We start from the raw sequence: 16,448 nt of genomic DNA on the forward strand, positions 1-16,448 counted from the left end.
AATGCCAGCACTCATGCTTACATAATGACCTAGATTAACTGGTTACTATTTCTTCAAATCATCAGCAATGCCTAAATTGCCAGGGTTAATAAAAAGAACCCCAAACATTCTTTTTGACATTCAGTGTTAATCACAGTCATAAGAGGCAGTATTCAGTTTATTTTGAATTTGTATAATGTACAACAACTATTTAGTTACCCTTGCAGTGGAAAATAAAAAAAGTGGACTGAGCAAATCCTGATATTTTAGGAAGTAAGCCAATCCCCACATATTCTTTTACAATCAGTGGCTAGCTTTTTAAATAAAATACACATAATCAAATTCTGTACACTGAGTAATTCTAAAATTAAAGAAATGTGGAAACAGAGCTTTAACATTCAAATAGGTCAGTATCTATGAATCACGCAGTAACTGTATGCCAATAGAATTTAATGACCTTGAACACAAGTTCATACAGTAAATTTAAAAGTGTGCAAGAGTTTATGGAAGGGAAATTGTAAAAATTCTCAGCAATAAAAACCAATACAATGTCAGCTAGTCTATAACCTGCCCACCAGTTTCATATTACTCACTTGTTTGAAGTTTACAGGGCTCATTTTTTTCATTGCTGCCATCATAGATTGCTTCTATGTGTCTGTACCACCGGACAACATGGATATACTGGTCCACAGGTGGCCTCGAAAACTTTCTGAATACCTCCACATCTGCATGTGAAAATGTGAACCCCTGGATATAACTACGAGTGCTCAGGTACTCATTCAAAGCCTTCACCCTGGCTTCCTCTTCACTAATGCTCAGAATAAAACTGTAGCTGGAAGCTGTAAAGAGAGGTACAGGATATTTGGTCAGCATCAAAAGAAGAAGGAGATCCCAGGACCAAAATATATCCTTATACTATACATCTTCCCCTCTAAATAAGCTCTGGCAACTGACAAGAAATTTGAGAAAAACATATTTAATACAAGCTACTGAAAAACTATGTATTTCCTCTTAATAGGATTATGCTCACGCTGTGATAAGTTTTTTGGAGACATCTTTACAAAGAGCAATAAGGACAAAAGCACAAGTCCTTTTCATGAAGAAATGTTATCTACTTGAAATTGGAGAAAATACTTCACACACAGCAAACATAATCAGTCACTCTTTTTCATGCTGCTAAAACACTCATCCTGCAAATATTTAAATATGGTTCATTTTATACACTGTGGATATGCTGTGAATACATCTATTGAAGTTTAGCGTATCTTTAAATCTTTGCAGGGCTGGTGCCCACACACAAACTCCCAGCATGATGCTCAGTTACTCCAACTTGCTCGAACAACTCAAAACTTAAGCTGTTGCTGCATATTCCCAAACTTCTATGCCACTTCCTCTCCTCAGGCATACGAATACTATTTAATATGACTAAGACCTACTCCAATGAACAGAAAGGATATTAGGCTGTGCTCCTCCCTCACAATTTTTTTATTCCACTATTTATTTGGTATAGAGGCAAACCAAGTTCAATTATGTCTCATCTTTGCAAACACAGGGAGGAAGCAGTGGAAGGGTTCTGGCACTCAGTGAGGATGCTCATAGTGACAGAAAGCCCTGTGCCAGCCAGTAGGTATGGAGCACTGCGGGGGATAAGGCATCTGGGCTAGCGCTGACATTAGGTAAACCTGGCATTCAGATCTTCCTACAATGATTCAACGTTTGTAACTCCATTCATATTCAAAGCACTGTATAAACATTGAACCAATATCCACTTAGGTAGTCAGCCAAGAAGGTAGTCTAAGATGTACTAAAGGGCATAGTGCAATAAAGTGAGAGAGGCAGCATGAGAACACATGTCCCTGCTGCCAAACCCTGACAGAGACGACGGTCACTGAACAACTTCTGCACAAGTGGTTCCCAAAGCACTGGAGGTGCTGACAGACCAACACTCGTGGAAGGGGAAGGATGACAGGAGATGGGGAAGTCATGGCTAGGAGAGGATGTGGGGAACTGCAGAATTGAAAAGTTTTTCCAATATCATCAGTTAAGATTTTATGAGCAGCTTATTTCCTACATGGAAGTCAATTACTAAAATATTCAACAGGAACTCAGGATGACAGGGAAATGTCAGCTAGATATCAAGTATGCTTGTGTTTGACTCCTTTCTGTGATTACAAAATAATAATTAAAAAAAACAAAGGTCACAAAAGATATTTAAAATTCATACAGAAAAGCAAAGTCAGATTCATGTAAACTCTCGATCACTCTCAAGGGCTATACAGGTAATTGTTCAGTAAATATAAGGATAACAAATAAATAATGGTTCATAACTAGACCTTATAGGCTTGCCTCACCCAGCTGAAAGGGATTCAGCTTCAGCTCACATAGTTAATTTTACTATAAACATTTCGGGCTCCTAAATACTGATGTTTATCTTCATAGAACTTCAGATGTTTATACACATTAAATAGTTGGACATAGTTATGTCCATTAACTATGGAAACCTAAGACATAAGTCTTCCTTGAATGTGCATTTCATATCCATGAATCATGAGGGAGAAGGCCCAAAAAAAAAGTATTACAGGAATGATCTGTGTAGAAATGAAACTATATCTCAAAGAAAGATCTTTAAAGATCTATTGCAAGGAAAGCAACACTCAATTTGCAAAGTATTATTAAGGTTATTATGGCCATTATTCACATACTGGGCTGCTAATGGGAAGCAAGTCAGTGTATCTGAAACAGTATAAGTGCTTTCCAACCACATCTGCAAACCAATCTAAAAGGGAAGTTGCACAAACTTACACATAAATACAACAAGGATGACAGAACTCATACAAGCTAATTTTGGTAAGGAAAGATGTAAAACATGACCTGTGAATGTCAGTGCCAGCTCAGCCCTGATAAGAAGAGCAATCAAAATTACTTTGAACAATTTTGGCACGCACATTGATACTTGAAATTACAAAGTCTGACGTTATTTCTAGTTGCAAGACCAACAGCAGCCTTGAAAGTATAACACACCAAAGAAACCAGTTAGCCCAGGGGACCTAGCAGGAGGATGTCTTTATGCTGAGACTGATCACTGATTCAAATTCAGCCCAAACTCAATCCATGCCTGCACACCACAGCAAGTGCAGTACAGCATGAACACACCTGAGCAGCTGGTGAGAGGGTTGCTCGGGGCACAGCAGCAGCAGCTGAGCCACAGCAGTCTGGAGCGCCCAGCAGGCTCACTGTACCAATTCCAGTGTCCTACACTGGTTTCACAGGCTGTGCTGAGTTCCAAACTTCCTTTTCTAGACTGACAGGCACTTTTCCAAGCACGACAGCTAGCTTAACGCTAGCACAGGTGTGTTCTACTCTCTGCTGCAGACAACTGCAGCAATACAAACAAATTTGCTGTGTTTGAGCGAGGACTGAATGATCAGTGCAATTCTGCAATACCTCTGAGCATCCTGTTGCAATACATACAGGATAATGTCACTTTCACTTCTGGCATTCTTGTGAGTAACTCCAAACTGGACTGAACTAACTAAACAAAAGCTTTTTTTCCTGAAGCACAGGGTGCTCTCCTGGGAAGAAAGAATGTATATGTTAACAGTCTTTTGGATAGCAGTATACCAGAAGACCATTTCTTTTCAAGCAAAAGAAATCAGTCAAAACTATCTTTACATAAAAGTCTGTTCCAATTTCCTTTATATCACTACTAAAAATAAGAGTAATAAATCTAAAGAATCTTGTTTGTCTGTGATTTATGTTCTGCATGCTTAGTTCACCTCCTTAGTGTCTTGCATTGCCTTTAGTTCATCACACACTCCCACCAAAATATTTCCAGGTACTTCCTAAGCACTTCATCCTCTCTTCCCACACCCTTCGGGATCCCCATCCTCCTGTACAGCTCCAACCCATTTTTGCTCAGTCTGCCAACTGTGTGCAAGGCACAGCCCACTGGGGCAAATGGAAATATATAGGTTTGACCTGTTTCACCCCTGCTGCTTTAGGAAACCAGGCTAAGAAATATCTCTTCTCTCTGACTGCAACTTTTTACCCTCCCAAAACAGAAAAATTACAGCTGCTACTACTCAATTGCACTAGTAAGTGTCTTCTTGACAAAAAAAAACAACGCAGCAGTATTACAGAGCTATTGCAAAACACTGAGTATTAACTCATGTGAATGGAATGATCCATAGACATCAAATCATATCGCTCAAGAGCAACTCCGTTCAGAAAACAGGCACTGAGCATGAGTACTGGAGAGGTAGCAAAATACCCTTGAAAAATCACAAGAATAAATGTTTATAATTTAACACTACTCCTGCATTAAAAAGTTGTTTCAAAAAAAATGCACTCTAGACATTAATAAATACACTTCTCAAATAATAATTTCCAGTGTATGATCTCCGTGGAAGATATAATTGTCACACATTCTTCTTTCCATCATGGGGTGCTTCAGAGACTATTCAAGGACACGGGGAATTTGTCTGCAAGACTGCAGTAACACAGAGACTCAAAGGCATAAGATCACTTCTACATTTTATTTGAACACAAAATACCTTTGAAGTTTAATCAAGAAGCGTAACCCACACAATATCAAATTTTATGGAAATTTTTCACTTTTATTAACTTGAAAACAAAAACCTCCATTCCTTGAAGGTGTTGACAGCAAAGTAAGTACAGCAAAGCCATAAAGTAGGCAGGAAGCTAGCTGACACAAAAACAGGGAGTTACTTTGCTTGAGGGAAAAATCAGGTTTCCTGGGCTTCCCTGAACCTGCTAACCTTGTCAGTAATAATTAGATGACAACTGAAATGTTTCAGGATTTCTGCATGGGCATTTTCTGAGAAGTCTTAGATGTTTCTGAATATTTTAAAATGTAATTTCTTTTCTAACTTGGCTTTCACATATTTAAACAACTCACAGAAGGTAAGTGTAACATAACATTAATAAAGCTCCAAACTGGCCATTTATCATTTTGGCTGGTCACTCTGGTAGCTTTGGAAATCCAGCTATATGCTCAGCCAAGATGAATTATCCTTTTCCATAAATATTTCAGAAGAATGGAACCAATGCAGCTATCCCAGCTATGCGGAGACAGCATACACACACAGAGACCAAAGACTTTTCAAGATTCAGACAAAAGGATCAAGAGGCTTTTAGCAGAGAAGAGATTTTTAAGACAGGAGTATCCCAGCAAGGAAGAGCTTGTCACTCCTAGTCACTTTAGCCCTGTAAGTTCCACTTCCACTTTTCCTGAACTGAAACCAAAAGTAACGATTACAATTTCAGTAAAAGGCAAATACTATTTGCCCAATCATAAACATAACTAAAAAGTTTCTTAAAGCACACCTGAACTGAGACTTTGGTGAGTTTTTTCACCCCACCCTTACCTTAACAAAGGTACTGAAAACACATCTGAAAAAGCCAGTCCCTTGACAACAATAAAGGTTTCTGGACTCTCTTACAGAGGAATGTTACTTGTGATAAATAAAGAGCAAAGTAACTCTGAGTAACAAAGAAGAAGGGGCAAAAAATTTGAATCTACAGATCCTTGACTAGAATGACAGAAATTTCCAACCCCTTACATACCATAATGGTATTTCATACTTGTATGACTGGTATTCCAAGTTTCTATTTGCTACAGTAATGCCAAAAATTATAGGACTACCCTGGCCCTCCTTCCATATGGAAGACTGTAGCATAACTCATCATTGAGACACAAGCACAAAAAAAAAGTCCAGAAAAGTAAAAAGCTTCAGACATGAGTTCAAGGAGAGCATAGACGACTAGGAAGAACAGTAAGAGAGACAGAAGCAGGGGAAAGAGAGCAGACGATGTAGTGATAAGCACACAACTGACTAAGCTGTCTCTTCGAACCCATCAAGCTGGAAAACAGTTGTTTCCAAACTTCAGTACTGAGAAGCTCCGAGTTTTTTTCACACATCATCATGTGTCATCATTAGCCTTCACATTAGAGGCAAGGCACGACGTGGATCACCTCCCATGGCCTTTGCAAGGCACCGGAGGTCCTCTGATCCATAGGCACCAGTGTGAGACGTGCAACCGGCACCTGTGGATCCACGTTTCCCACCACTCCATACACACACCAACCCAGCCACATGATACACTTTAAACTGGCATCAGGAGCTGCCTACGTGTCACCTGCCACTGAGGGTCACAGGTGACCTCCCCAGGGACACCCACCCAACAGCGGGTGAGGGGGACTGTTTCCACACATCACCTCTGCCCCACACGTGTGGTGATGGCTGACGGCCGCCTGTCTCACACCTCAGGGGCTTGCGGCGGCGGGGCCCCCCCGACCCACCCCTTCGGGGATCCCGCCGGCACAGGCCCCCAGGAGCACACTGCAGAGGCCGCCAGGGCGCCGCCCCAACGCCCCCGGCCGCCATTTGCCGCCCCGACGCCTCAGCCGCCGTGACAGGGCAGCCGGCCGGCGGCCCCCGCCGCCTGACGTCACGACGCCCACCTGACACCGTGACAGCGGCGCGGCCGTGACACCACTCTCCCACCGAGCCGTGACAACCCCACAGGACCCTTCGCCTCGCCCGGCCGGGCCCCCCCGGCGCCGGTCGCTGCCCTACCCTGCTCGGCGGCCGCTGCCATCCTGCTGCCTTCTGCCCCCGCTCGCGAGCTGATGCAACAGCGTGCCCGGAAGCGTCGCCCCGCCCCGCCCCGCCCGCCTTTACGCTACTTCCGACGGGAGCCCCGCGTCACCACGGCAACGGGGGAGCACCACCCCCCCCCCCCCCCTTTCCCGCCCACGGCGCCTTCCCGCCAAGCGCGCGGCCGGGCTCTGCTCACCCACCGCACCCGCGCACAAAGAGGTCCCAGAGCCAACCGCATCCTCAGGCTCAACCGGGCTTTTATTGCCGCGCTTCAAACAAAAGAATTCCTAGCATGCCGATACAGAACGTAACTGCTTCAGAAACAAAAGCGTGGCAGTCTCCTCAAAACCAGCAGCAGCCTCTTCATGCTGCTGCCCAGGGTCTGACAGCACGCTCCTGCCGCACACGGAGGGACCTGCGAGCTGGAGCATCTCACGCTCAAATTGGCGCCCGAGTTTAATATCGTACAACTCAAAAGCCCTTAGTGAGCCTCACAACCGGAGTCCATGTCAACAGCAACAGCATTAGGTCACATCCAGCTCCCCACGGGAGGGTGAGGAGGATATCAAGTCCATGCCATGGCTTTTACTACCAGTTTGTGGATGTCCTCATTTACAGGAGGTTTGTAAACATACATATGTACACAGAAACATTTTTTTAAGTTCATAGTAAACATTAATCTGTGGCTTCTATTTTAGTTATAATGTTATTACTTTTTAAAGTGTTCAGTATGTTATCATAAGCCTTGGTATCTAGATACCTTAACTCATCCAGTAATTTAATAATACACCGTTTCTCTCCCAGTGTGTTTTTCCAAGTGAGAAGCATCTGATAATACTGCTCTTCTCTATCTTTAGGAAAGTCATAAATAATTTTAGAAATATCATTTTCCTGTAGATGAGTTCTCATAAGCCGTTTCCATTTGTTTGGTGGTACTTCATTTATAAAGGCCCAAAAGCTTTCTCTCAGTTCTGAAAGAAAAAACAAACACCAGACATCAGCTTAGGTTTTAAAATACAGATTTTTTTTTTTTTTTTTTAAGCTAACGTACATGCTTTCCCATTAATTTTCAGCCAATACATGCACAGACCAAAGAGCAGCAGCAAGGCCCCATTTGGTATCACAGTATGTTTGGGATTGGAAGGGACCTCAAAAGATCACCTAGTCCAATCCCCCTGCTGGAGCAGGAACGCCTGGGTGAGGTCGCACAGGAAGATGTCCAGGTGGGTTTTGAATGTCTCCAGAGAAGGAGACTCCACAACCCCCCTGGGCAGCCTGTTCCAGTGTCTGTCACCCTTACTGAGAAGAAGTTTTTTCTCAAATTTAAGTGGAACCTCTTGTGTTCCAGCTTGATCCCAGTACCCCTTGTCCTATCATTGTTTGTCACCGAGAAGAGCCTGGCTCCATCCTCATGGCACTCACCCTTTATATATTTATAAACATTAATAAGGTCACCCTTCAGTCTCCTCTTCTCCAAACTAAAGAGCCCCAGCTCCCTCAGCCTTTCCTCATAAGGGAGATGCTCCACTCCCTTAATCATCTTTGTTGCCCTACGCTGGACCCTCTCCAGCAGTTCCCTACAGCAGAAAAAATATGTTTCCTACTAAATGATGCTGAAAGAAGCTAGAGGTATCGGTCTACTTATCTCAAAAGTAGTCTTTTAAGATAAGACATCATTCAGTAAAGATAATTTTGAGGAAGTTTTCATTGGCCTGCATGTCTTCACTTAAGCTTAATAGGGCTGCTCAGCAGTAGGCTTGAACCACTTCACTGTTCTACCGGTAAAGGTTTGTCACAGGAGACCAGCGTGAGCAAAATCCACTGCTTGGACATCCAGCACATCAGCTTGCTGTGTACAGGTAGATGTGTGGGGAATCAATGCGGTCTGCACCATGTGAGCAGACGTTTGACAGAAAGATCTCCTGCTCTGACCTACATCTCACTCACTAAAGCAGAGTAGACTGCTGCAATGCAGATTTGTTTAAAACATACAAAAAACATTTTCTATGATTCTTAAAAGCATGACTGCACTAAGTCCTGTGCAAAAAAGCCATGCTTTAAAGTAGAACAATTCATGGCAAGGATTAGAACTTCTCTCAACCACAGTAATAATCCTGTTTCAGCATATTTTACAATAAACTGAAAGACTTGTAGCTCTAAGCAATATTCATTAGCATCCCCTGTGCTATTCCTTAATTAGACTGAAGTCAACAGAAAAAGAAAAAAAACCCACAAACCCAACAACAACAAAACATGAAATTCCAAGTACTGTCAATTTATGGAATACTTACCTTTTTGAGAGAGATCTTTAACAATTATTTGAAACTTTGGTTCCCGTGCCTGTAATATAAAATTGGACTGTTACTCCAACATATCAGGGCGCTTCACTCACGATTATTCCTGAGCTACTGGACAGTTTGCTTCCACAGCATCCATTCTAATAAGGGAGAGGGGCAGATTTCACAGTACAGATGAAAGTATTTGAGTAAAGAAAATTACATACTGGAACAGCCATCCTACTAGCTCTAAAGTGAAGCAACAAGGCAACACTTTTGCTGCTATTGCAAAATATTAGCTGCTGTGTACATATTGAACAGGGGGATGAGAGACAGAGCACATTAAATGAGGGACTGAGGTTTGCTTTCCTGAGATGTCACTTTGTATACTTTCTATTACATCTTTAAGGCAAAGCCTCCTCTTTCCTGTTGTTCCATCTGAAAACAGCATCTATCACTCAAGGAGTAATTATGAACTCAACAAAAGTCACGCATATCATAGAAAATATGATCATAATTTCACCCACACTTACCATACAATTTGCTGGCATCCTGCCGCTTTGTATGTTAGACCGGGCATTCTGATGAAAACCAGGATTGTGTCCAGCTTTTGCTGGTAGCGAAGACATAGCGATCCTCCTCCAGAACCTTCCCATGTGGCGCCTCAAGCCCCCACGCAGGACGGCAGCCCGCTCAGAAAGCACACCACCATTTTCCTCTGGTGATGTGTTATTCACTTCCAGGTTAACGTTGGTTTGTGCTTGGCCCTCTGGGCTCTCACCAGAGTTCTCACCCTCTGTCTTGGCTGCCTTATTTGCAGGTGCCTCCACTTCTGGTAAAATGAGGCTTTCAGTACTGCCCTCCAACTTCTGTAAAGAATAAGAATGTATTTTAAGAGATGCTTCATAGGTATCCCTTCAAGGACAGCATGGAGGAAGAAAACAGAACACCTGAAGTCACCAGATGTCAGAGAAATAATAGGAGAGCAGCTCATTTGGTGAAGTTACAACACACAAAAGTTACATCCTTTATAGACTTGGACTCCAAATTAATTCAGAGCCTGAATTCTCTGTTTCTCTGGCTGTTCTGCTCCCCTTGGACTGCAGGGTAAGACACACAGGCTGCCTCCACAACAAACACAGGCAGCTTTTCCTGATGTTTTCACTAGCACATATCTCTACTTGCTCCTTTCTAAGTGTGGAAGGTACGCACCCCTCATGAGGCAGGAGGAAATTAAATTGCCTTGCTGCACCTGAGCTGGCTTAACAGCAACAGGGGCTTCCAGCCTATTATTGTATCAAGGATGACGCGCTCAGAGCTTTTGCCAAGCTGATGATAGCCTGTCAGCTCTATGTAAGCACACTAGCTTGGGCTTTTTTTGGCTGGATTAGTTTTTATGGCAGATTCACAAACTAGAACCAGCTGAAAGAAGCCAGTAAGCACTGGTGCACATTGCATAGCTTTTGTGGGAGGACAAAGATGAAAGCAAGTGAGGAGGGCTGCATCATTTCTAGCATTGTCAATATGTTCAGCAACCATATGACAGGGAGCATAGTTCCAACTCTTGTGTTTAAGGTACAGTTCTCCCACAAGCATAAGTCAGTGTGACTTCTGTTTGTACAAGGCCAGTGACCCATGTGTGATGCCACCATGTGACTAACATGCGTAGGCAGGGATGTCAGGGGAACCACCCTACATATTACACATGTAGTTGTACAACATCCTCACTGAATACATATTCTGTTTAAGGATGCAAACAGGTTAAACAAGTTGATCCTATTTGTACAGAATACTTCTTAAATAGGTAACCGAGTGACTGAAGGTACACAGTAGGACTGACCAAGAGCTGCTGCTGCTCCATTCTGGAATGAAATAAAGTATCAGCAGGTTCAGCTTTTGTTTTGTTTTGTTTTTCTCCTCAGCAGTATAAGTTCACTGGTGCTTTGGATAGGACAGTGTATTGGTGCCAAAACATCTAGTCTCAGTACTGCAGTGTAACTCTCCTTAGCAAATAACATTTATTGCAGTAGCACAAACACTCCAAGTGTGCAGACATCACAACTCATGCCTGCAACAACCCTTACATCAGAGCTAAGCATTGCCATGCACCATTTGCAATTGCACTATTCTGCTACCATTTTATTCAAATTAAAGAGATGTTACATTTGCCTATTCCTATGCTACAGCATTTTGATCAGGTTTTCTGTCGTATTTCTTCATCAGCTTTTATGAATACACATGAAGCGCTGCAATTCTGGCTGGGGTGTGGGGGAGGACACAACCCAACAAAAACCCATGGGTGATTCACATATTTGAGGCACTTACGGACCTTCAAAAAAGAAAAGAGTTTAAAGTGACGTTTTTAACAGATCTTTCAATTCTGTTTCTTCAGTCTTCAAGTATTTGTGGCATAATTACAATGCATTACTTTAAATGTCTAACTAGTAAGATTAGACAAGAGCTTACACAGCAGGTGAGTAGTATATGCACTGGGTTGGGGACAAGGAAGGCAGCAGGGAGAAGGTGCTGCACATGTGCTACAAAAGGAATCTGGATGCTTTTCTTAATTCCTCATCAAGACAAACATTTGTTTTACAGCTTGGTGTTACAAATAATTAACTATACTAGCGAAGACTGAGTTCATTTTTGCCTTGCCATGCTGTTACGAGTATAACTTCTAAATAGAGACCCTAAAGCTAGACTAGTTAAAATACAAGATAGTCTTGTACTTATCTTGCAAAATGCAAGACTAGCAATAATCTTTTGAGACTGAAGCAGTAAGGTTCTAAAATAGTGTTTGACTACAGGAGGCCAGGGTGAACCTAGCTTTAAAGTGGAACATGTGCCAGCAGCCAGTCTTAGCTTGATAAAACCCTTTCAGGGATGTACTTCTCAAGTGCCCCGCTCAGAGTCCTGAGCCTCTTACGAGTGCCTAGCACCAAGGAGTGTCTAGCACCAAGGAGTTGGGCTGCCAGGTCCTGGTCTATAGCTTGTGACATGAGTCCAAAGGCAGAAAGGCTCAGTCACTTTGCTGGCACAAGAGAAGTCAGTCTTCTAAAGAAATAACGTCACCAAAATGCAAGGAAAGCTGGAACACCACCGTGCAGAGTGATGGCTGATGTTGCCATGTGGAATACACACATGAAATGGCAAAGAACTAACTGGATCAAGGCACCACTCGGAGACAGTTTGAAGAGAAATCTTGCACTCAGCCTATTTTTTTTTTTTCCCACTTTCAAAACATCCTGGCCACAGGCTCTGCAATGTTTCCAAGGGACACACTGGAAAGGCCAGCTGCAGGGGACACGTGCAGCTGATGAATGCATCAGGCCTTTGCTAACACCTGGTCCTGAGTGAATCACAACTTGTTGCATCCCAGGAATGCATCCTACCCCAGGTATACAGCAGGACAGAAACTGAGAGCTGTGTAGCAGGTACAATCAAGCACTGCACACTTAAGCTGCACAAAACTGAGATGAAATATTTGATCTATCGTATACTTACCAGACCTTTCTCCACATCTTTAACAGTTGAAGGAGCTGGAAAACAAGATAAATGTCTAAGAACCTTTCAGGAATTGCAGCAACTTGAACATATATTAATTGACACAAGATTTAGATGCAGGAGACTCATTTGTAACACAAACAAAGCTCTAATACAAGCAATTCCGTTTCCTTAACCTGAAATACATTGCAAGAGAGTACTATCCTTAGTTTGCACCAAAGCACAAACACCATACAGGGGGATGAAGAGTCCTGCCTAGTAATATATAGATCGCAAGATACAGTTTGGCTTTTAAGCCACTCTTTCAACCTCCCCTCCCAGCTTATGCTTCTTAGCATTTTCATGGGCTATTGCAATACAAAGGAGGCAGAGATTGTCTTTACTGCAATACAATATTTAAGATATGATTTGAACAAAGTTAACATCCAAAATTCAGAATAATTTTCAACATTATTCTAACTAAACTAGTTGCAAAAATACTTTAATATGCAGTAGTGGAAAGAAAGGTTTATCATGAAAACATCTCCATTTCCACTAAAAAAAATAAATTCACAGAGGACCTAAACCTAACATTTAGGTTAAGAGGCTCAAGTGATGAAAGGACAACAATTTCTAGCAAAAATCTTCACAATCTAACGCAATGAATGAAAGTAATTAATGATCCAATTAGTTGCTACTTCTTGCATCATGTCCCTGAGCCTATGCAGATTTGTCTCACTCTTTGCCAATACAATGCAAGTAGATAGGAAAAGTCCTTTTAAGGACCTTATGCTGATCTTGCTTTGAAGAAAAGGCATCTGTCAGCAAAGTAAAAATCTGTCAAATTTAACTATGAGCTTTCTGTTTACTGAACAAAACTGGTATCCATTATACAGGAGTTACTTAATTGAATCATATAGTAAATAAGCTAGAGCTTAAACAGGTCCCCATAAGGTAACACAAAAACCGGGGTAGCTTTGGTGCATGCTTTGCCTAGTTCTGGAAAGTTTATGGATAGTAATCAAACAGTTACCTTTATCACTCTTCAGCTTTCTAATGACGCAAATCAGCACCAGAACACCACAACCCAAACCAATCACAATACTCCACGCAAGAGCTGTGCTTCCTGCAAAGGAACAAGGACTACAATTAGTAGTGAAGCAGTTCCCAAAAAAGATATTCTGAGGTGCAAGACTTTTCTGCCATCCTAGAGACCAACCCAAGCTCAGCACTAGTACAATGACCCAGCTAGCTTGTCCTGGTAAAGACGCTGGGACTACCAGGTGACCTGAATGTGCAAGTACTCATTCACACTGCACATTGTTACCCCAAAGGCAGCAGGGGATTCTGTACAGAGCTGCAATACAACTTGTACAAGGCTTTCTGCAGAGAGATTTAAGAAGAAATGGAAACAAGAACGCAAAGGATCACAGCAAGCTTCAGGTGCTATAGTGCTGGTAGATCAGTTTCTTCTTTTTCTAGTCTGGCAGAAGCTACCTAACCAGCAGAAGAAACAGCCGCTCCCTGTGCAGGTTCTCAGACACAGAAAAAGTGAAAGAAATATTTGCATTATCTGTAACTTTCAGTGTCACTGTTGCAACTTAGAAAATCCTGGCAATATATGTAGCTTTTCACTATTAACATGATTTGTCACTCCAACCCCTTTGAGAAACTGTCTTCAGCAAATAATTCCCAAATCAAAATAAAAAAGCTCTTAAACATGTTACAGTAGCTCAAACCACTGTTTCTCATACTGCTGTTTTTTAGCCTGAGGCCACAGACCCAACAAACCAAGCAGAGTGATATTAGTGTGCCAGACCTTGATCAGGTAAGTCATATCCTAGGCCTGTAGTAGCATTGCAATTCTGCAGAGTTTCTTTCCCTTCCGGATACCTGAAACAAATAGCAACACATGGTTGTATTGACATTTCCAGAGCAATATGCAGCTCCGCCCGGGCCTGATTTTTTTCAGGTAGAGCTCAGAGGCATGAACAGAACACACATACAGATAACTTTGTTAGAAGTACACCTTTAAACAAGATAATACTACAAGATTAGATGGAAGTAAAACAGATAAAGCTCATCTATGTTAGCCTTTAAGTGGTGAGGAAAAAAAACCCACAGAGTAGATGCATTATTCATGTGCAGTTTGTTTCCTTAAACAGGTGGTCCCACCTCCCAAAATTTTGGACTGGCTTCTACAAAGCTCACTCAAGTGCATTTGTGGGGAAGTACTAAACTGAAGACATTAAAGTGCAAGCTTACAGCCATAAGCAACAAGTACAACAATACCAAAATATCTTCCTAGATCTCAACCTCATGTAATTTGACACCAAAAATTTAAAAGCATGAATAATGCAGATTGGCTTCAGGGCAATTATTTACAGCCTAATAACATGTTATGTGTAGGCACAGATTAGGCCACAGCTCTAGTGTTCCCTAGAAGGAAAAGAGTCGCTTACATTAATTATCAAACTTACACTGTACTGCATCTCTGGCATACTTCACAGCCCTCAGCAGGGCAGAAATACCCTGGTTTGCACTGGCATTCAGTATCACGCATCAGAGTACAGGCTCTCAAAGTTATCTGATCTAAAAATAAAATAAGTCAGAAAGTGAACATAAGAGCTGTAACTCCCTGCCACCATGCAAAAAATAAACTCAAGCCATAAATGCAATTTATTTGTAAGTTCAATATTTTCAATGACTGGAAGTCCAAAAAAACCAACCACAACAAAAAAAAACCCAGAAGACCAGGCTTTCCACATTAAAAAAGGGGAAAAGGGTTAAGGTTTCATCAAAATCATGCTTCGTACCATCTTTGCACTGTCTGCACAACAAGCATTCTTCCAAGCCATTCTCATGAGCAGTATAACCTTCTCCTTCGATGCAAGGGAGGCACGTTCCTCTCAAATGCGGAGCGCTGCAGTGCTGATCAACGTAAGTACCTGTGGAAGAGGAGAACCCACAGCAGTCTCAAGGGATCCTTTACCAGCCAGAGGACTACAGCAGGATGTTACAACACAAAGTCATTTTCAGTTAAAGTTCAACCCTTCCTCACAAGTAAACGGTGTGCCACAGGAACCGAGCAGCGCAGCCAAGTCGGGAGGCACATTTACAGCTTCCCCCCCCAGACAGGGAGTGGTGGCAGAAGAGACATCCCACCAGGCCTCTGTCAGAACTAGGATGACTCACCATGGCAACACAGAGTCATCCATGGGGCCACCACCATCTCCTCTGAAGGGACACGGCGGGTACACGGAGAATTGCTTGTAACAACCTCTCTTCTCCTTTGCCTGAATTATCTCTAATCTGATATCTATCCCTCCAGTACTATCGAAGGGCAGTGTGCTTCTTGGCACAAAGCTTATTAACTCTGCACACATTGAGCAAGGAAGAGGCAAACCAAAGTCTTGCCTACAGATACAAAATTATCAAAATTCCCCTAGGCCTGTTCTTTGTGCTAACTAAATATAAATAAAACCAAACAACAAATCACCACCTGACTTTGAACATTTCATCTTCAACTACAGGCAACATTTTCCTGACTTGCTGCCAAGGTACCTCTCCCAGTTATCACCTATTGCATAAGTGGCTCTCGCTTCAAAATGGAGCCTGGCCTTGACAGCACCAGGAAGCCACCACAGCTCCAAACGGGGTTATGCTTTCACCAGATGTAATGTAAAAAACCCAGTAACCATGCAGTCATCTCCATGGGGGAAAAAAACATGGCTGTTGTCAGCTCTAACTGCTTGAAGTCTTACCTGCGGGACAAAATACACAGCAGCGACCTTCGTGCAAGTATTCTCCCTCCCCACAGCCCTCTGCTCCGCTTCCAGGCACTATCAGCAGGGTAACCTGCAGCAGAGACAGACAGGTGTTTGAGCAATTCATCCTCCCAGGACACGATAACCATCTCAGGGAGATGTTCCTGCAAAGACTTGAAAACACCTGCAGAAGTTCATAGAAACCACAAAGGAAACTCAAACTAATTTCTGCTAAGTGTGCCGCTCACAGCGGTAATTACAATCACAAAGCTGGGGTTAGAGAAGCACCGTGCAGCAGCTGATGGGTTGTAGTCAACTGT

General features: G+C 42.5%; 2 protein-coding genes across 4 annotated transcripts in view; both read right to left on the reverse strand.

Annotated features, from left to right (window-relative positions):
• Positions 1-6,648, reverse strand: part of CARS1 (cysteinyl-tRNA synthetase 1) — a 34,323-nt gene extending 27,675 nt beyond the window's left edge. For 2 of the 3 annotated variants that reach the window (XM_080345684.1, XM_080345683.1), the window contains exons 1-2: positions 6,579-6,619; positions 573-818 (exon numbers count right to left, since the gene is read on the reverse strand). In XM_080345684.1, the coding sequence (XP_080201810.1) occupies positions 573-818; positions 6,579-6,600 (268 nt within the window). In that variant the 5' untranslated portion in view covers positions 6,601-6,619. Of the gene's footprint in view, positions 1-572; positions 819-6,578 lie in introns of all 3 variants that reach the window. The other variant, XM_080345685.1, reaches the window with a different exon arrangement.
• A 629-nt stretch (positions 6,649-7,277) lies between these two features.
• Positions 7,278-16,255, reverse strand: LOC308040897 (uncharacterized protein; the record flags this gene model as incomplete). Its single annotated transcript, XM_080345277.1, has 9 exons — positions 7,278-7,573; positions 8,894-8,942; positions 9,412-9,747; positions 12,383-12,417; positions 13,395-13,487; positions 14,181-14,254; positions 14,842-14,953; positions 15,178-15,309; positions 16,126-16,255. The coding sequence occupies 9 exons, from the start codon at positions 16,253-16,255 to the stop codon at positions 7,278-7,280; spliced, it is 1,257 nt and encodes a 418-aa protein (XP_080201403.1).
• Between the last annotated feature and the right edge of the window lie 193 nt (positions 16,256-16,448).

This window comes from Nesoenas mayeri (genome assembly GCF_963082525.1).
Source record: "Nesoenas mayeri genome assembly, chromosome: 5".
NCBI classification, from domain to species: Eukaryota; Metazoa; Chordata; class Aves; order Columbiformes; family Columbidae; genus Nesoenas; species Nesoenas mayeri.